General features: G+C 41.3%; 1 protein-coding gene across 1 annotated transcript in view; it reads left to right on the plus strand.

Annotated features, from left to right (window-relative positions):
• Window positions 1-20,047, plus strand: part of LOC115397797 (kinase suppressor of Ras 2-like) — a 115,999-nt gene extending 95,952 nt beyond the window's left edge. Inside the window, exons 14-21 of the mRNA XM_030104258.1 lie at window positions 1,502-1,571; window positions 8,878-8,926; window positions 10,125-10,486; window positions 14,118-14,214; window positions 14,319-14,452; window positions 15,883-16,017; window positions 18,786-18,915; window positions 19,866-20,047. Of these exons, the coding sequence (XP_029960118.1) occupies window positions 1,502-1,571; window positions 8,878-8,926; window positions 10,125-10,486; window positions 14,118-14,214; window positions 14,319-14,452; window positions 15,883-16,017; window positions 18,786-18,915; window positions 19,866-20,012 (1,124 nt within the window). The 3' untranslated portion in view covers window positions 20,013-20,047. The remainder of the gene's footprint in view (window positions 1-1,501; window positions 1,572-8,877; window positions 8,927-10,124; window positions 10,487-14,117; window positions 14,215-14,318; window positions 14,453-15,882; window positions 16,018-18,785; window positions 18,916-19,865) is intronic.
• The last annotated feature ends 650 nt before the right edge of the window (window positions 20,048-20,697 follow it).

Consider the following 20,697-nt stretch of genomic DNA (forward strand, 5'->3'; position numbering starts at 1 on the left):
TTCTTTCATGTGTGTTTGACCACTGCCTGTAGTTTTACCACCACTTGACTCCAAGAAGTACAAGTACAAGATTAGTTTTTGTATTACTCTTCTTTATGCAGCTCTGAAGAGATGTCCTTTATTGATCACAATTGATCGTACTCCATATCAAACATGTTCCCCCACGAAGATCTGAATTTTGATGCCACTTCATAAATTGTGTATGATAACCTACAAAACAGTTGTGGCTGATTGATCACTAACTATTTATTTGTATCATGTTATTTTCCTTTGTGGGTTGTATTTCTAAAGATCTTTAAATTACAAATTATTATATGTATATATGTAATGTATCGTTTCATAGCTGGTGTGTTTGAGCAGGGAATGTTAAAACATGCAAGATTGTGCCATAATATTAGACACCACTGCCTTAAATGCATATCTGCAGGTAATTCAAACACTGAGGACAGTTGATAAACTACTGGAAAGTTGTTATACTCCTAGGAAGCATGTTCTTGCCCATTTCAAAAGGGTGACATTTTCAAGAACATGCATTTGTGGCATGAGCAGCAGTGAGTACTGAGTATGTGGAAAAAAAAAAAATGTTGCTGAGTCTTCCTTGCCAATTCCAAACCGATGTTTTTTGCTCCCTTGTGTTGGTAAATATTTAAGGTGGCTCTTCCTTATACTCTCTAGTCTCTAGGACATAAGGAAGGCCATTTCTTAACCTTTCACTATCTATAAACCCTGCTATATTTTCTACAGACTTGCATTCAAAGATTGCAGGACAGGGTTGATGGCTCTCTGGCAAGATAAGCCCACACAGACTGCACACTGCAGTCTCTGTCAGGTGTCCTGCCATGGTGGTGTCAGGAACATCTGCACTGGAACCCAGCCATGTGGAAAAATGATATGTTCAACGATGAATCCAAATCATGCATGTGGCACTCGTCTCTGAGGGTCAAAGTGTGTGAATGCTGCACTCTTATGGTAGAGATTGTCTGATGGTCTTGAGCTTCATGGAACATCACTGTACTGAAGGTTTGACCTTATTGGAGGCAATCTCATTGTAGAGAGAACATGAGAAAGAATCCCCTGGCTTGTGTCATTCCCATATTGCCACAGTTTGGTATCAACCACGGTTGTCCAAGACGACAGCGCTTGCTTCCCTCAGAGCGGAGTTTATAAGAGATTCCCTCCAGAATTCTTTGTCTTATTTTTATTTCTTAAACTTCCCATTTCTTGAATTTCACCAAGCAACACAAGACAAGAATTAGCAGCAAATAAAATCTGCTTGATGTCAACGAAGATTTGGAAAATTTCCTATGGATTGAATCTGAATACTTAGCTCTGTTGCTCATCTTACGAAGGCATGTTTCAAAGTAATAAAGAAGGAAACTGTCTTTTTAATGTTAAAGGTATTGTTTCAAGAAGACAGTCTACTCTTCACAGATACTGTAACTGTTTGGGGATAGTTGTGCACATTCGGGCTTTAATATGCTTGTAAATCTATATTCTCCAGATGTTGCTCCAGAGGCTCCTCCCAGCAGAGCGCCGCAGGTCATTCTGCATCCTGTCCTTTCTGAACCAGGGTGAGTAGCAAAACTAACACGCATGTCAATGCACTAAGCAACACGTGAACAACATCAGAAAGTACCACTGATCCCCACACATCTCTCTTATCTCCCGTCTACAAACTTCTTCACTTCCTCCCCTTCTCCTCTCTCTTTCTTTCTATGACTGCGTGGTCAGAGGCCAAGTCAGACTACTGGAGCACGGATATTTGGGTGGCAATTTCAATGTGGGAGCCGTCTCGGAGAGTAATGTTAATGGCCTTAGTTCACGCTACACTTGGGATGCCAAGTGGATTTCCAGTGGCTCTTTGAGGAAGCCAGTGGTCACGGGAATACAACCGGAAGACAGAGATTAGTGAGGGGATGCCTTTTGACCCAGATGTTTATTAGATTAGCTCCTCAATCTATCACAAAATTGGGCCAGAAAATCAGTGGTGATTGAATACAGGTCAAGCCTACGGACTGTGATGCAACAATCATTAGAACGTAATGTGACGTGAAGTTTGACTTTCAAAATACCAACGTGACCACGAGTGCAGAGGAGGGCAAAGAGTGTGCCTCTTCAGGTGGAGGTGTGAGGCATGGAGCTGTACAAAATGAGGTTTTAAAAGTAAGCTGCATTTGATGTCTTCATGCCACGTTCGTGTAGCAGCTGCCAGCTTTGAGATAAAAAATGAAAGCACTGTGTGGAAATAATAGGAATCAGTAGATAATATAGTGCTACAAATGGCTTGCGCCTGTCACAGTGGGCTCCATAGGTGTTTGAATAGAGCTGGATTGTTGCAGCTTTAGTGCTACATTCATTACCATAGTTATTATAAGGGGACACAATAGAATTTTTCTCTATGAGACCACTTCACCCAGTGAATACTGGAAAGCTTTGCTGCCAATTTTGCACGATTTGCAACAAATGCATGTTGTCTTCTTTATTTTTTTTTTTTTTTTAACAGTGAACGATCAGGCTGAGAGGAGCTAAGTACTGGTCTCTGTGTATGCTCTGAGCTTAATTGTGATGATTGTCAATGGTTGCAGCTGTGTAGGCAGCGATCAAAAGCGAAGGGAACACTCGGAGATGACAAGTGGTCAGATTTGCAGAAATATGGTAGGACCTGTAAAACGCAGACAGTCGCTCAAAGGAGATATTTTGACCTAAATGAACAAAACATTTGAACATTTCCGAAACAGTCTAAGTGTGAGAAATGATATTCATTCATTTTCTGTACCGACTTTATCTAAAGCCAGCATTTTCAAGTGAAAACTAAAATTTTCATTGCCTTTTCAGTGTCTCTTTACACAGCATTGGTGCTTAGAACCACTGAAAATTTTTTTCAGAAAAGTTTTTCTGAATGCTCTGACTTCGCGGAAACATTGTGGTTGCTAGTGCATCAGCAGCCATCACACACGTGTGCACGCATGCAGGCACACAGGCACACAGGCAAGTTAACCAAGCCTGAACCAGGGTCCTCTCAATGTGAGCTGAAGTGGTAATTGCTACTCCAGCATGTGGGAGTTGTAAAGGCCATACGCCTCTGAAAGTTCGTCACGGTTGCTCCCAGTCCCATAGAAGTATTTGCTGTCAAAATGCTAAAGATCTGAGAAGCTTTTTTTAAGATGTCAGAGGAAAGGCTGTGGATGCATTTGGGTGCTTTTCTAACCACCTGTGTGTTTTGAAGACACAAAGAACTCTACAGGTTCATCACAGCGTTTCAACACCGTGTTCATTGTCAGAAAAAAATGTACTTGTTGACCTGGAAAAGCAATTCAAGGAAAAAAAAAGCAGTACAACTGTAAAGTTCAGTTTGCCAATGAACATTTACACAAAATACATTCGCTGTACTGAAGCCCGTGCGCTTTGTTTGATAGTGAAGATTTTTCTTATTCCGTCTGGTCTGGAAGCAGCTTGGCGTCCTGCCTGAGGAGCTGCAGGAATTTGCTCTTCATATTGTCACCATGACCCCATGTGGACTCACAGAGAAAGGAAAAAGCTGGATGGATCCAGTGCAGGAAAGATTTGTGAAACCTCTTTCTTCTGAATGTCTCACAGGGGTCCTCAGATCTCGGCATGGTGTCACTACACATTTCAGTGGTGACGACAAAAGCGGGGCATGAATGCCAAAGGTTTTAAATAAAGACGGAATCCTCCTGTGACTCCTGACTAGGGTTCATTTCCAACTTCCATTGAAACTTTGATTGAAATGTAAGGTTTTCAAGGAGGGATGCATCACATTTTTTACTGCTCTCTCTTCTAGGAAGTACAGGATTTATCTTTTAGTGTTTTTATTGATTTTATGTGCACAACAGAGGCACGGTTATAATTAGAAAAAAAAATGAATTTCTGAGCCTGTTGCACATCAACTCTGCATTGTGACTGATTGAGTGAAGGTGAAGTTCAATTACCATTTGTGAAAAAAGACATAATATAACTTCAACCTGTTTTCTACCACTTACAAAAGTCAGTCTCATCTTGAATTTTTATGTTCTCAAACTGTTTCATTGTTTCTGCAGAATGTCAAAGTGCTGTTCTGAACCCTTTGACTTATAATATTTTCTTCCCCCAAAAAAGACACCATATTCCTCTGATTTAATCAATGCTATTGTGTCTTCTTAACCCCATCTTATTATGCTCTTGCTGTGGCACCAGGTAGATTTTTCTGGCCTTAATGGCCTCATCCCAGGGTTAATGAGGGCCTGTTTCAGCTCCCGACACCCTGCAGGATTCCCTCATTAGAGCAGAGATCGAACCGCTGCGAGGGGCTCTTGGCGCCACAGGAAGGGTTATTTCATGCGCTGCCTCGACTGTGGTCTTTGCTCAGAGTTCAGGGTTGCTTTACGAACCAGTGTTAATATACCACGGTAAGGTTGTGAGAGGTTACACGCTGATGTTGCACAGCCAGTTATGTGGACGGAGGGTGGATGGGTTGAACGGGGGGAAAGGGGTTCATTTATGTTGTGTCGCTGGCACCTGGCGCGGAGGTGACAGTGTACACGCCGGGGTCAGAAATTAATAGGAGCTCAGGGTGCAGAGGCTCCTAAGAGTTCTTTTAATTACCACAAGCTTTCTCTGACCCTTGGTTTTAATTTCACAGGAGTGCCCTTTCTTATGTTACATTCTACTCACATTTTAGTCGTCAGTGTGATTTGACCACCAGTGAGCCATCTTTCTAGAATTTCCAGGAGAGTAAGTAGTCTCATTAAAGAAATTGTGAGCCCCTTAAAAAAAAATAAATCAACCAATCACTGAAAAAAAAAGGAGGCTCAACAGTGAATTTGTTAAGTGTAACAAGCATGCCGTATGTAGCTTCACTTGTCATTTGGCAGCAGCTCAGCAGACATGTTTGTTTTCTGATGATAACAGTAAAACATGCCATCAAAAATAGTCATGTCATGTCAATTGGCTCATGCATTGATAATATTTTAGTGTTTTGGTAAAAGCAGACTGACAAGGTTACCTGCTCACAAAATATCAATATTGAGCCATTATAAATGACATTATATGTCAATACAACTACAGACCTCTTAAATATGTCAGACGTATTTACAATATGTGTGCAGATGCACCATGGTGAGGTAGAGAGAGAAGCTCCTGCATCAGAAGTGACGGTATTCACATAAACAATTCATCTGTTGATGTGATGTAAATTCAGATCTAACTGATAAGTGTGTATGATTTTGAGTAATGGATCGACAGAGATAGAAATATAACCGATGAGGAATGAGTGGGTTGTTATTAAGCTTCTGTCGAGTTTGATAATGACCTATTAATTTTGTGACTTAGTATCGGTCACGGACATCTAAATATAGGTTGTCCTAGTTAACCACAGGTGTGACTTTTAATATCCATTGCATCATCCTACAATGCTACAGTATTTACAAGTTACTCAGATTAAAAACCATTAAATAAATACACTCGATAGTGGGCCATATGTTAGGGAAATTAGCTAGTTTGCTCACTGCACATTCAGGTCATGACTTGAGATTAGCAGATTTTAGGTATATGAATCATGAGGTTTAACTTGGAGAACAGATCAGAGAAATGTGGATCCTTGGTGACCTTAGTGGGAAAGCTTGCAGCAAGGCCGGAGGCAATGTATGACTTTGTTGGTGGAGAACACAGGGCGAGTGTCACAGGTTTTGGAAAGGATTTAAAGCAAGCACAAATGAGATAAATGAAGACAAAAGCAGGAATGTGAAAGGCCAACAAAAGAGTTAAACGAAGAAGGGTAAGGTGGGGTTGAACCAGAGTGACAGGTAATCTGGAAGCACCTTGAGCATCTGAGAGAAGGCGAAATCAAGGACAAAGTTTATTTTCTGGATGGTTGCTTGTTTGTAAAGTTTGTTCAGCCGACTTTATCACTAATGGGAAAAGATGCTTCCTTGACTGGGAGACTTTCTCGTTATAGGGTCTATTTCGAGATGATTTCCTGGTCGTGGAGCCTAGTACATACGTAAAGAGGAGGTTTTCCCATTTGAAAAGAGCCTGAGAAGTATTGTGAAATTTGACATGGTGAAGTGACAGAATGAGAGAATGATGTTTTTTTTTTCTGTCCTATTCCTTCAGATGTACTTTATTTCCAACAAGTCACAGTGTCATAAATTGTATTTTTGATCCAGTGGGAGCTGGGAGTAGAAGAAGAATAATGATGATTCAGGTCCGTTGAGGATTAAAGAGTGAGAACTGCCCATTCTCTACAATCCCAGCATCCTGAGACACTAGTACTAGTGGGAGGAGCGTTCAAACATCGTCCAGACAGTTTCTTGAAGATAAGTGTCAGCTTTGAGTGACACAGCTTGTTGGCGACAATTCTCACTGAGTATTTCAAGAGAAGAAGGTTATGAATGTATATCCGTTAACATGACAATATTTTCATGTTAAAAACTGATTCCAAAACATTGCTGTGTAAATGGGAAACTTCTTGAGGCAAAAACTGAATCTTCACATCCCTTTCTCAAAGATGACTTCCAGGAACCAGATTGACTTGACTTCAGCTTCAAATGAAAGGGACTACTTTGAGCTCTCTAAATATGCTGACCAGTCATGAGATGTAAGATGAGTTCTAACTCATGTTAGCCATGTTGAAAACGGGAAGGTGGGCATTGGCTGGCTCTTTTCCTTTGCTGCTTCTGTAGGCAATTACCTAGTTTAATGGCCAGAGAAATGAGTGATTCCACATCCTTTGTGTTGTCTCCGGTCGTCGGTTCGTCTGATATCTCATCTGACTCCATTTCGGAACCATGTAATGAGTTGCCGTTCCACCCTTAATCTGCCGCTATGCCTTTAATTTCACTGGAATATTTGGCCACACTGGAAGCGCCATGATGGAGCATGCTGACCATTTAGTGCCTTTTGTGTTCTGGACTGGAGTATAAAAAAAAGTCACAAATGTCTTCTTATCTGAGAAATGATGCTCTCATGAGAGAAAGAAGATTGGTTCTTGCAAAAGAGATAATGCACATATTTAAGAGACTGTCTTTAAGATCTCAACCTTTTTAAAAAAAAAACCAGAAGGGATATTTGTGGCTGTTAAAACAAAATTGTATCTCAGCGCAAGAAGCAATCATCATTTGTGACTTTTTTTAAATGCAAATGTGGCAAACATTGTGTGGGGGAAAAAATGAGAATAATAGGAAAGAGCTTGAGGTGCAACAATCTTAACTAAATGTACCAAAACAAGTCTGTTGAATAGCACCCAGATTTTGGGGCATGGGTGTCCTCCAAATCAAACGAGAGGAAATACTTAAAAATTGTTGAAGTGCTTTGAAGAAATTTGCCCGATTCGATTACCATAGCATGAACTGCAGACTGAAATAGAGCTGAAGCCAGTCCCTTTGCAAAAAAAGATCATGTGCACAGTTCAAAGGGATTATCTGGAAGGTGTTCAACCTCTCCCAGAAAGCTGGTTGCTGTTACCAGCCGTGTGCATCTTCAGGTCCAGGTCAGAAAAAAAAACAAAAAAAAAACAATGACCCATGCATGCAAAGAAACTGAAACAGTCACAGAAAAATTAAGTTTAAGACTGAGGAATGGATGAAGCTGTAAGATACTATACCCCTTTCACACTGCCGATCTCACTCCGCCACAGTGGCTGACGGCAGTGCACGATGGTGCATGATTGTATGAGAAGCGATTTGTCATTGAAAAAGAAAAAGAACGCTGGCAGAGTGTTCTCGTAGTGCTGGAGGACAGTCTGCCTGTGTAGTCTGCGTAAAACCACAGTTCGATTCCGGACTGTTCTGCAAAGTAGGGATGTTGTACATTACACAGAGACGGCGTTCTGTTCTGCTTCAGTTCGGTCTGATCTGGTTGATATCAATCAATCTTCAGACTCTTAGGTCCCTGAAAAAGAACAACAGAGAACAAGGGAAAGCATTGTTTGGACAGTGGGTGGATTGATCTAATAAAGAAAGACTCTTTGGATGACTTTCCATGCAGATTTCCCCACATAATCGTGTATGCATGTGCAAAACAGTGTAAAAGTCCAGGTGAATCATCATTTCTACCTGTGATTTTGAGGAGGAAGGAGGAAGGTACCTGGACTGCAGCATGATGGATATTAACCTGGAGGAAGTTGTTTCACTCCATCAAAGAACCTATGCTATTTCCATATATCTACTGCTTGACAGTGGGGAAGAATAAATGAATATACCGTAGCTGAGAAGAAAGTTTGTAAAGTGGAGATAACATAAGGAGAAGGTGGTTGCAAACTGTAGATACTGGAGCTTGATCTCGCACTTTTGACATACAGCCTCGCACCGGCCGGTCCACCACAGTCCGTAATGAAAGATGAAGCATGTTACATATTTAGAAAAATGTCTTGGAAAGCTTCGGACTGTGGCATATTGATTTTCAGATGCATTTTGCAAAACACCTGTCAATTTGCCTTCTCCAATTGCTGTAAATAGGGTACAGCTGCATGTACAAGCATGCACCAGCACACACTGCTGTCGGACTCTGTAGCATCCAGAAGACCTTGGTGGAGCGAGTTCGTCAGTGTTAAAGGGGTATAATGTGCTCCAGACGGAGGTGCACAAAATATGATCAGTTATCTCCTGTCATCCCCCTTGGGCTCAGCGCTAGGGGCTACACTTTAAAACCTTAACTTCCAGAGTTTGTAGAAACTGTCCAAACACCTCACATCACTGCATTTCTAAATAAATCCACATTGTGTAACAGTCAAGGCTGCAGAGTTTTCAGTATACCACAAATCCAAACTCAGTTCAACACTGGATTTGAGTAACAATGGACTCAGTTATGTGTAAATGGAGCTTTCTTTTTACTAGAGCTGTTACTGCTTGAATTAAACTTCTATCTCTTCTTTGCTTGTAGGAATGAGGGCAACCCTTTACTTCAAATCGAGGTCGAACCTACATCAGACGTGAGTCTCTCTTTGGATCCTCTGTGACTTTTTTTTTTGCTTTGTTCTCCTGACCACATATTTGTCAGAGATGTCAGAGTGAAATGACTTATGAATGAAGACAAGGCACAGCGTCCACCCTCACTCGCCCCAGCCGTTTGCGTTGTTCTCTCATTTAGCAAAAAAAATTGTTTCCGCTTCCTCTGCAGCCTCCAGGTAAGTTATGTGTCAAAGGAAACAAGAAGGAAAACACACATCTTCACTTCCCATCATTGCTGTTTCTGTAACTGTGATATATTTGGAGAAAATGTGTTGCAGATTGCCTTTAATGATATTCTAGCAGGCGTCTTTTGAATAGGCCATTTTCCCTCCTGCGAAACATTATATTTTAAATCAAATCAGAATAAATCAGCCAGTTTTCACCCTCTGGTTGTTTTCCCTTTTCGTATCTCTGCTTCTCATTGGATGCAACCTAAACAGCAGTATCTATTCCAAGGGCTCACTGCCCACTGACAAATGGCATGTTTTATATGACTTAACATATCCATATACATATCCTTTATGATTAGAATACCAAATACAGATACACTGGTGATCTTTAAGACTTTGGTTCAATGCACTTTACCAGGACTGTCCACACTTTTTCCACTTAGGGGCATCAAAATATACCAAAGGCGGGGCCACTCAGTCAAGGCCAAATTTTCTGCTTTGCTTCTTTGCTTCTTTGAGTTTCTTTGGTTCTGTCATGTTTGGTTACCAGTTGCATTATTTTTCTCAATTTAGCCTCATGTTGTTGCAAAGCTGCCCTGTTCAAAAGTGTGTTGAAACTCAAAACTACAACACAGTCAAGTGTTATTTTAGATGTGACATGGATTTTAGAATTTGCTGCAAGCCAATTCAGTATAAACCAGAGGCCAAAGTTGGTCCATGGGCCGGAGTTTGTGCACCTCTATGCTGTAGAGGTGGGTTATTGGAAACTATTTAGAAACTGCAGTAAAAATATCATTATGACTATTACTCTTTCTCCAAGTAAACATGAATTATCCATCAGCTGAATGGCGTTCGTCGAAATGTATACATTCACATCTTTCTGGAATATTTTAACACCGCCTCCTTGTTGTGTATAAGAGAATTTTAATGATCATTCTTGCAAATCTGTAAATATGTGAAACACAGGCTTACAGCCACTAGAAATAAATTAGATTTTGCTGCATCACAGAACGAGGACGGTAATGACGAGGACTCTGGCGACGAGTTCGAGGAGATGAACCTGTCGCTCCTGTCGGCTCGTAACTTCCCACGCAAGGCCAGCCAGACCAGCATCTTCCTGCAGGAGTGGGACATCCCGTTCGAGCAGCTGGAGATCGGGGAGATGATCGGCAAGGGCCGCTTCGGCAAGGTTTTCCACGGGCGGTGGCACGGGGAGGTCGCCATCCGCCTCATCGACATCGAGCGGGACAACGAGGACCAGCTGAAGGCCTTCAAGCGCGAGGTGATGGCCTACCGCAACACCCGCCACGAGAACGTGGTGCTGTTCATGGGCGCCTGCATGAGCCCACCGCATCTGGCCATCATCACCAGGTAAGAAGGAAGAGCCGCTGCATAAAAAGTGTAAACACAGAAACAGGTTAACACAACACTGTTTTCGAGTGACAGCAGCAAACTTCATTGCGTGGTGCAATGAAACCTTTCTGAAACAAAAATGCAGAACCAGTGCAATTTCATTTGAGAGGTTGTCGTGTAAATGGACTGTTAGAAGGAACTTTTATCTTATAGTTCACGACAACAAGAACTCAACATGAATCAGGAGACAAATAATCCGGTCAGCAAGATGTCACCTAAGTTTTACTTGGAATATTTCCTTAAGCTAACATCGGCAAATGGTTATTTATTTTGGGAAGTGAGAAAGAAAAAAAGCTGCTGAAGCTCTTGCAAGTTTTTGTTGCAAGAAATTTCCTGGAAACTGGCCAGCTAAATAAAAAATACCTTTGAGAGAGAACAGATCAGGATGATTAAATGGATAACACCTAATTACAGATTTTCATTATAAAACCACCGCATGTCCATGTTTTATTCTGGGTATACCATCTGAAACCTGAGAGAATGACATTAAGTTCAAATGATAGATGGATAAATAAAGCTCTACAAAATGCTTTATGTCAATTAAAACTGAGCTTTACCAGAAGACTACATGCATACACGAAGCGCTGCAGAGTTTGCCTTTAAGGAGCCCAACAACTGTTAATAAGTAAATCTTATAATGTGAAGAACGGCTGGAAGAAAAAAAAACACTTGATTGTCCTTGGGAGGTGCAGTGTGCTTCAAAATAAAAAGACTCATCGTCCCAAAATGAATTCTGCCGATAGGTGGGACCTCACATTCTCATTAAAAACGTGCGCGTGTTTTTAAACATCTCTGAGTATGTTGGTAATTGCACCGCCGATGATGTCTGACAACAGCACACTCAGACATGAAGCATGTTTTAGTATGCATGCTGAGTATGCTTCTCCAAGTTTCAAGTGCAAAAATAATTAAAAAGAGGCAATCCAATCAATTTTTTCGTGAAGAACAAGAACAGGTTCACCATAATTGAAAAAAGACACTCAGTGTATTTTAATTATACCAAGTGCACACTGATTAAAGATATTGAAAATAGTATGTTAAGCAAATACACCTTTAATGTTCCCAATAATGAGGAAAGAAATTTAAAAAATCACATTAAAGTGGCATTTTTATTGATGATCTGTAACTTGCTGACCACCAAACCTTTTTTGAAATCCGCTGTATGTGTGTGTGTGTGTGTGTGTGTGTGGTGTGTGTGTTTGTGTGTGCGTGCGTGCGTGCGTGAACCTTGCAGCCTGAGCTTTGTGCTCAGGCAGCTGTGTGACACCCACAGTCAGAAAGTAGCGCTCATTTCGGATCAGCGACACATCTGTCCCCACGCAGGACGTGGCGGGGGTCAGAGCGGCTGACAGCAGAGCGTCCAGAGGTCACGATCTGAATGTGCTGCCGTCGCTGTGGTCTCAACCGGCGTCTGCCGGCAGATAACGGCGACTTGCACAGCGGGAGTCTTCAGACGTGTCACATGCAGAAAACACCTTTAATTACTTCAGGGTTCTGTGGTCATGTATGAGCCTGTTATAACGAGCAGGAGGGAAGCTGTCCTCTCAGTGAGGAACTTCACAAGGAACAGTTTCAATTAGTCAATTAGCAGAACTAATGCAGTTCTGAGGGAAACTGTTTGGATATTTGCCCCTTTTCTCACTGTTATCTGGAACACAGGCTGTAAACACAAAAGAATTTTCTGTTTTCACAAGAAAGGAGAAGGTTTTGAGTATGAAAATGCTTTAAACCAGAGGTTTCCAACATTAATTTTGCTTGAAAACCCACAGATTGGCTTGAAGAAAAGGCTGCAGACCCCTTTATATGTTCTCGTGACAATGACGGAAAACACTGGGGGACAAAACCATTTTCACAAACATGCAAAACAAGAAACCCTCAAAAAGAAAGCAATGGTTTCACGTTTGCTTGAAACCATTGGACATGAGTTAATATATGTTTTAGTATTTTCAAAACTATTTTTTGGCAACTTCATAGCAGATGCAATCCTCTACCCCCTGCATGTAAAGATGGGAAGTAAAGAAACCCTGATCACCTTCCCTGTGTTGTACAGTTTTAATAGCCCGATTGTGTGATTTTTTTTTTTTCTTTTTTTTGGAGCGAGATCGTGATTGCAGTTGTGAAATTGCTGTGAGTGCAGGGGAGCTGACAGATGAGCTGGCTGCTTCTCAGAAAAAAAAAAAATCCTCGCTGCTGATTGCTGAAAATAATAGCAAATGTCAGTGCAACAGGTGGCTTTGTTATCCTCCAGCGCTCAGCTGCGTCTACGATCGCGTAGATGAAACAAAGTAACTAAGAAAAGTCGGTCTTATCACCGTCTTGCAGCTTGACTCACCAGGAGAGTGAAACTGAAACATGGGATGCTGGAACATTCCTGATGATGTGAACATGGATTCCTGCTTCTTCCTTTTTTAAACTGTTTTGCTGAACATACAGAATTAAAGGTCACCTGTTATCTTAAAAACACAGTTTTTCTTTCTATGTAAATTCCTTAATGAGTTCATTTTGAAGCACAGAGGTGACTCATCACACTGAGATGGCCTCATTACCTTTCCATCGTCGTGGCTTTCATGAAATATGGAGTCATTCTCTTTAGCATGGACTATTTACATTCGCCATCAGACATATTGCAATATAGGCTGCATGTCTGTGTTGATAAAAAAGGAGCAGCAGAAAAGTGAGGCTATAAATGTGTCGTCTGTCAGGTTGTTGTGAGGAATGAATTTGCATCGGCCGTTGGCTCCAGGTCCTTTGTTGGTCACCTGGGTGGCACAGTCGGGGTCAGAGGCTTTAAATGTGAGGCAGGGGGTGGTTGTGCAGCTGTCTGTTAAAAGGTTCTTGCGACCGCTCCCCTCCAGAGATTTTACGCTGCCTGGCTGTAACACAAGTGTGTAACCGTGTGTTGTGAGATCTGCTGCATATTCAGACAGGTGGAATTTTTGCTTCACTGTTGACTCAGTTCGGCCAACATGAATTGAAAGAAGCCTTATCTCTTACAAAAACAGAAAATAACCAAAAATAATCAAAAGGAGTGAACTTCCTGTGCTGCAGGTATATTTCGTCACATGTGTTGTCAGCACAGTCAATGTTGTAATTGCTCTATTTACTGCAAGATGTTGTATTGACCATCAGGCCTGTCCTCAGCCCAACAAGACAGATCAACACCGGTAAATTGGAGCGTAAACACAACAAGCTCTTAGTAATTAACGAAGATGAAAATCTGCATGAAGGCCTGAGGCGCAAACACGCAAAACTGCAATATTTAAATTTTGCCTTTTATCTGAACTGTTTTTACGCACCATTATTGCACTGCTGTCAGATGTGTTCACATGTAATGCATCACCTCTGCACATGAAAATGTTTAAAACCATACCAGCAACTCATCTGGCAAACTGGCGTTAAAAAAAAAAAAAAAAAAACATCAGCCACAGTTTAAGATTCTTAAAAATGTTTCTAAATTATAAATATAGAAACATATGAAGAGGTTGGAATAAAGCAGGAAAACTGAGCTGTCTGATCCTCATGATGCAGATTCACTCAGTTTATTTTCTTTGTGTCGTCCAGCTGCTGAACTCTCCTTTTGCTCTTTCAGCTTGTGTAAAGGCAGGACCCTTTATTCTGTGGTGCGGGATGCCAAGGTTGTCCTGGACGTTAACAAGACCCGACAGATCGCACAAGAGATGGTCAAGGTAAAAAAAAACAAAAAAAAAACTTTGCGCCGAATCCCCAGTGCACAGCGGCGATGCACATGCCAGTACAGGACGGTCACTTCTTCCACTCTCGCTGTCCTCAGGGGATGGGCTACCTCCACGCCAAGGGGATCCTCCACAAAGACATGAAGTCCAAAAACGTGTTTTATGACAACGGTAAAGTCGTCATCACCGACTTTGGACTCTTCACCATATCTGGGGTTCTGCAGGCTGGCAGGTAATTATGTTCAATACACATCACATACGGACAAGGCTGCATTTTTCAGTGAGCAGGAACAAACCTCTGAGTGGGTGTGTTGTGTACGCTCCATGTTTACCAAGTGACATTGTGACAGGTTTGTTTATTTGTTGCTTCATTAATACAAAGACATTTTAATTAAAATAAACCAGCAACAGAGTAAGATAAATCATGTTTTTTCAGCTTTTTCCGCTTTGACACAAACTGACGTGGATGGTTTCCGGCGACTGATTTCTTCACTGCTCTTAAATATAAAGATTGACTTTAAGTGTAACTTATATGACTGTGATCCCCTAAGATAAACTGGAAGATATTAATAGGAAGCTTTCTTTATGAAACGCCCATCACAGCTCAAGATCAACCTCAGGGCCTCCGCCAACATGGCAGAAAGTATGTGGAGGTCGTGAAAGCCTTTTGGAAACAGAGGAGGGACAAAGCTGAGAGCCATCTCAATACGCCTACACCTGCACAAACAGCATTTTCTTAATTGAAATATATACACGGTGTAATATATGCAAGCTCATTACCATATCCTTTTTGCAAATCTTAAGCGAAATAAATTCAATGACCTTATAAAGAAGTCAACTGTCGCGTTGGCTGAAGCCTCTAAGATATTAAATTATACCAGTAAATCTCAAAGGAAGACCATATTAGTGTTACTTTTTAGTGGGAGAGCCACAAGTTTCTGTAAAGTGTCATGGCGTTTAATCCATTAGATGTTGAGTGAATTTCATTCATTCGTGGTCATGAAGACTGAACACAGTTGAGTTGTCTCACACATCTAGCGTTTGAAAAGCATCAATGACGACAGCCAGTGTCACTTTTTCTGTAGCTCCATCCATCCCAACTTCCAAAGCACCAGAATGCAGCTAATCGCGTTCTGAGATGCAGCGATATTAACATCACAGGCGCTGACCGAAGAGCTTTACACTACCATCCCACAATGTAATTGGTCATTAGTTTCACATCGACAAGCAAACAAGCGTGAGCTCCAGATGAATTGTATTTCTCGTGAATGTCTTTGCTACGTTTCGAAAACATGACAGCGTCGCAGATGGAGCGAGATGATGGCTCCGCTCGTCTCTTCTTTACATCGTTGCGATTCAGTGGGCTTTCATTGTACAATCTGCCCAAGACTGACTGATTAGAAAACGACCTGCGCCGTGTTTTGCAAAAATCTTGTAAAGCTGTCATCACGCTCAGAATAAGAAATGATGTCGCTGAAAGTGTCTGGAAATGACCGGAAGCTGCTTATCTGACGCCTTAGCTGAAGTTTGAAATTTCAATAGAGAGGCACCTCTGACTGATTTCACTGCATCCACGTCGGGTGTACAATAGAAAAGCCTGAGGATCCAGCAGATCGATACACCCTGACAACTCTCTGTCTCCACATTCTCCCCCCTTCGCAGCCGGAGAGAAGACAAACTGAGGATCCCCAACGGCTGGCTGTGTCACCTGGCCCCGGAGATCATCCAGCAGCTGTCTCCGGACACCGAGGAGGACAAGCTTCCGTTCTCCAAACAGTCAGATGTCTTTGCTTTCGGGTGAGTGTCCTCTCACCAGATGCCCCGCTTGTTTGTTTGCCCAGACGGCATCCGAGCGGCGCTGATTATAGCGCCGTGTTGACAAAAGAGGGGCTTTGCAGACCCAAAAAATATGTGAGTGGATTCAACAAATTGTTGCTGGCTTTCACACAGCGGCTTCCTCTGGCTCTCATTAGCAGGTCCTCAGATCTCATTATAGATACACAACGTCACCGCACAGACGTACACAATGCAGCAATCTGATCGCTTAAATGACAGTTTTGTTTTTGCCATTATCAGAATTTGGATGCAGAAACTCGTAACCATTTATTGAGAGCAGGATTAACATGAAAGCTTAATTACCTTTAAAAATTATGATTTTGACGTAGATTTCCACTTGGTCTCATTTGCCTGATTTAGAAGTAGCGAAGCCCTCATGACTTGGCTCATTTTGCTTTATGAATGGACCCTTGGATGGGATGAAGATAAGATGAAGAGGATATAATGCTCAAATAAGCAACAGCAGCTGGGAGACAGCAGGAGACTGGAGAAGCCGGGTGGAGGAGATAAAGTACAGTGATTGGTTTCCCCGTCCTGTGCGACAGAAGGTTTGCACACTCAGTCGAACGAATGATGCAAACCAAGAGCGAGTTACCTTCTTGAATTTTAAACTGATTGAATTATTAATTGCAGGAAGAGGTTGGGATGTATGAATGACGGTTTAAAAAAAGAAAAAAAAAGCCAAAGGATCCAGCAAAGTGATGAAGCAGGAGTAATGAATGAAAGCAAAGATTTACAAATGAAGCCGGTTCTCTGATTTAAAAAATATCTAAATAAAAAATTGCTTGCAAGGTTTATTTTTGGGTTTCCGTGCATCTATGTCTGCTAGTGTTTACCAGCTAAAGGCCCCGCCTAAATGCCAGTGATTACATGTTCAGGAACTTGTGTACACCTCCCGTTTTCAGAAAAGTTGGACATTGTGTGAAATGTAAAATGAACCAGAATGTCATGTGCATGACGAGTACTACAACATATCAAATGTTGAAAGTCGGATATTTTCGCTTCGTTTGTTGGAACATGTGCACACTTTGAATCCGATACCGGCAACAAGTCAGTAACAAGATTTGGTACAAAAAGAGAGTCTTTTCAAGGTTAGGAGCCAAAGACTGTGCAGCGGATGGAAATAATAATTACAGAACAATATGTTTGATGAAGACCTAAAAAAGGGAAATCTTGGAAATTTTACTCCAGCAAATAAAGACAGAATTCAAAGGAATCGGTGTACAGCCAAAAACATTTGATTGGACAGCCGGCAATCTTCATTTCCATCACAACACTGCATTGGTTCACTTTGAAAACACTGTGCATCACTTCATAATAAATTCAAACACAAATGTGCTAAACCAGTGGATCATGCGGAGTAGATACATTGGTATTCAACTCCAGCTTTTTGGTCTATTCGTGCACATGCTATGTGCACAGTATGTGACAAATTTCTGGCTTCGCAGTATCAACATGTGCAATATATTTCGACTACATATTGCAAAAGGCTGCCTAAACTGTAATTATTTACATTCCTATACACTGTGCATGATCTAAGAAACAATAAATATTAAATAAAAGGTTTGCATGATTAGTTTGAGTACATTTTGTGTTTATTCATTAAAACATTTAATCATCCCAACCTCATCCCAACCCATTTCATCGTCAATATTTGTGGCGACGGAACACAAATAAGAAAAATTATATCGACCAGCTGATCCACAAAGAATGCAACACGAAGACATGAATACTGAAGTATTAATTCACCCTGAAATAACACCACTCACAATACTCCAGAGCATTATCACCCACCGTGTGTTTATCAGGCACCACAGACATGATGAGTTACACATCTTGAACAAACCCACTGAAGTTTAATGGATTTCGAACAATATACGACACAACATCAGCAGTTTCAACAGTTTGCATGTAAAATGATATCATGGGGGTCACTTGGTGGTAGTGAGCACTGCCACCTCCAATTTCCCAATGATTACATCCCAGTTGACAACCTATACTTAAAAAAAAAAAAAGCAAAAAGCAACAAGGCCTATTTGGTCCAAAAATTTTAATAAAACAAACTTTGTGACATGTTTGACACCCATTTCATCTGGTTTTCCAGCTTATTACAGTGGCTGCTTTTTCAGGACCTTTCTTCATTTCTCCAACCTGAAGCCAAATTTCAAACTATCCTAAGCGGATTGCGGATCCCGATGGCTCCTGTCCTTCCTCTGCTGCCATCACGGCGCCGTTTGTGGGGGCGGATCCTGCTCTGTTGACTCCTAACACAATTGCATTTTCAGATGGTCCCCCCATATGGAGCTTTCGTCACCGTATTATTCTAAAGGGAAGACGAGTGCAGCGCGGAAGAACAATGTCCAGCTGCTCTGTGAGGCCTTGTGCTGCCCAGAGGTGACCCCCCTGGCCGTTATGCATATTCATCAACAATCAGCCGTCAGTTTTTTCCCTTACTCCTGGCAAAAAGCTATTTTTACTCTGCTTAAAGTTGACATGCAGGAGCGCGATGCAATCGACTCGCTCGCACAGACGACATCCTGAATCCTAATTTTTCTCGAACAAACTTGGGAAGGAAATTCGCCCTCGATATGCAAATTGAGGAAAAGACAAAATTAGGGGTTTTAGAAGTGTGTTTGCTCAGGATGAGCTGTGTTTTGCAGACAATGCGGTATCATTGTCTGGATACCCGGTCCAGATGACTGACCTGCTCTCCTCCTTTGTCTCCACAGCACCATCTGGTATGAGTTACACGCACGCGAGTGGCCTTACAAGAGTCAGCCAGCTGAGGTGATCATTTGGCAGATCGGCAGCGGCATAAAGCCCAACCTCGCCCAAACTGGCATGGGGAAGGAGATTTCAGTAAGGCATTCGGTTCTTTCCCTTTCTTTTTCATTTGTCACACTCTGTTGCGTAATGAATTGCTGCACAGTTTCCATGTGGGGCAGTCACCCAGTCCCACACTCACTGTGTTGTCAACAACTCCACGGACGTCGAAGGAAGATAATAAGCAGCAGAAGTGTTTCTGAAGTCGATTTGAAGACGCGATGACAGGACAAAAGAGGTTTTTGTGCAGGAGGCAGCTATTGACTTTTTATCCATTGTTATTCAGACTACCTGGCAATAAATAATGATAGATGTGTTTTTTTTAGAGGTGTAATGTGGGGTGGCCAGTTACTGTAGTGTCTAGTCTGCACTCATTTTTAGTTTCAGCTTTGAGCTACGAAGAACTGCAGATATTGTTGATTACGATTTTTTTGTTAAAGTAATTTTACTTTGGAAAAATCAAAAGCATAGAGTGTAAACACCCCATTGAGGTAAATACTACCCTAAATACTAAACTTACGTTGTAGCTTTTGCACTGTCTGAAACAGAATAATTACCCATAGAGGCTACAGCAAAGAACATAAACGATAAAGTCTGCCATATTTTAGTTTTTTTATAATCGTGAATCCATCAGCAGCATCAATGTGAAATTCATTTTTTCATTGTACAAATTCAGGATTATTACTGGATGTGAAGATTAATGTAAGAGTCAATAAATAAATAGATAAATGAAAGTTTTGTGGATATGCATGTGTGTATATCATACAACACTCATTGTCTTAGCATCAAATAAATAAGTATACCTATTTTCAGTTAGTTGTCATTGATTAAACAGGGAAACATCCTTTAAAAGTTCACTGTCCATAGACAATTGAGTGATTTTCTATGATCATGTGAATCTTTGATGAAGTAATAAAGGTACAGATGGGTGAAATGGTGATATGAATAAAAGTGCATGTGACGGTTTGTGTTTCCTTTTTTCCCAGGACATTCTGCTCCTCTGCTGGGCGTACAAACAGGAAGAGCGGCCAAGCTTCTCCAAGCTGGTAGATTTACTGGAAAAGTTGCCAAAAAGGAATCGCCGCCTTTCCCACCCAGGGCACTTCTGGAAGTCAGCTGAGTATGTCAAATGAGTTAGAGACGTAAAAAAAAAAAAAAAAAAAGCAACCAATCACCAACTATTAAAAAAAGAAAAAAAAGAGCAGCCGCCATAACTCCACATAAATAACCCGCCTCCTTAAAGAATGCACTGAATCCAAAAGCCAGCCCAGTGATGAAAACTGCCCATGCTTTGTGTATTTTCGTGAGATGTTGGCATGTGTGTGTACGGATAAGTCAACACAGTCGGTACTCATATCTTCACTTTGGTTTGATTTAAACCATACTGGATCTCTTTTTCTTTGTCTTTATTTTTCTTCTTGTTCTTCTCTTGACTTGTTCCCGTCATTATTAGATTTGATTTCTTAGATGTACATATCTTGCTTGTAATTTTGAACAGAACTCATCATCCTGGACTTTAAAAGACTTCAGTGTTTGAGAACAAATGTAGATTTTCTTTAGTTTCTTTTTTTTTTGCCTGTTTTTGAATGAATGTAACTGTATGTATACATCACATATTGTATATTTTCATGACTTTGTCTTGCCATTCCGTACCTGTGAACCATTGTGTCGGTGTTACCTCATGATCTGTCATGCGTGAATGTCCGGACTACATGCTTGTTGTGTGAAAATCTTTGTTTTGTTTTGGAAAAAAAGACAAAAAAAATGTCCTCTTATTCTCACTGTACCATTTGAATGTGAAGAAGCCAGCGTCTCTGA

This window comes from Salarias fasciatus, chromosome 12, assembly GCF_902148845.1.
Source record: "Salarias fasciatus chromosome 12, fSalaFa1.1, whole genome shotgun sequence".
Taxonomy (NCBI): Eukaryota; Metazoa; Chordata; class Actinopteri; order Blenniiformes; family Blenniidae; genus Salarias; species Salarias fasciatus.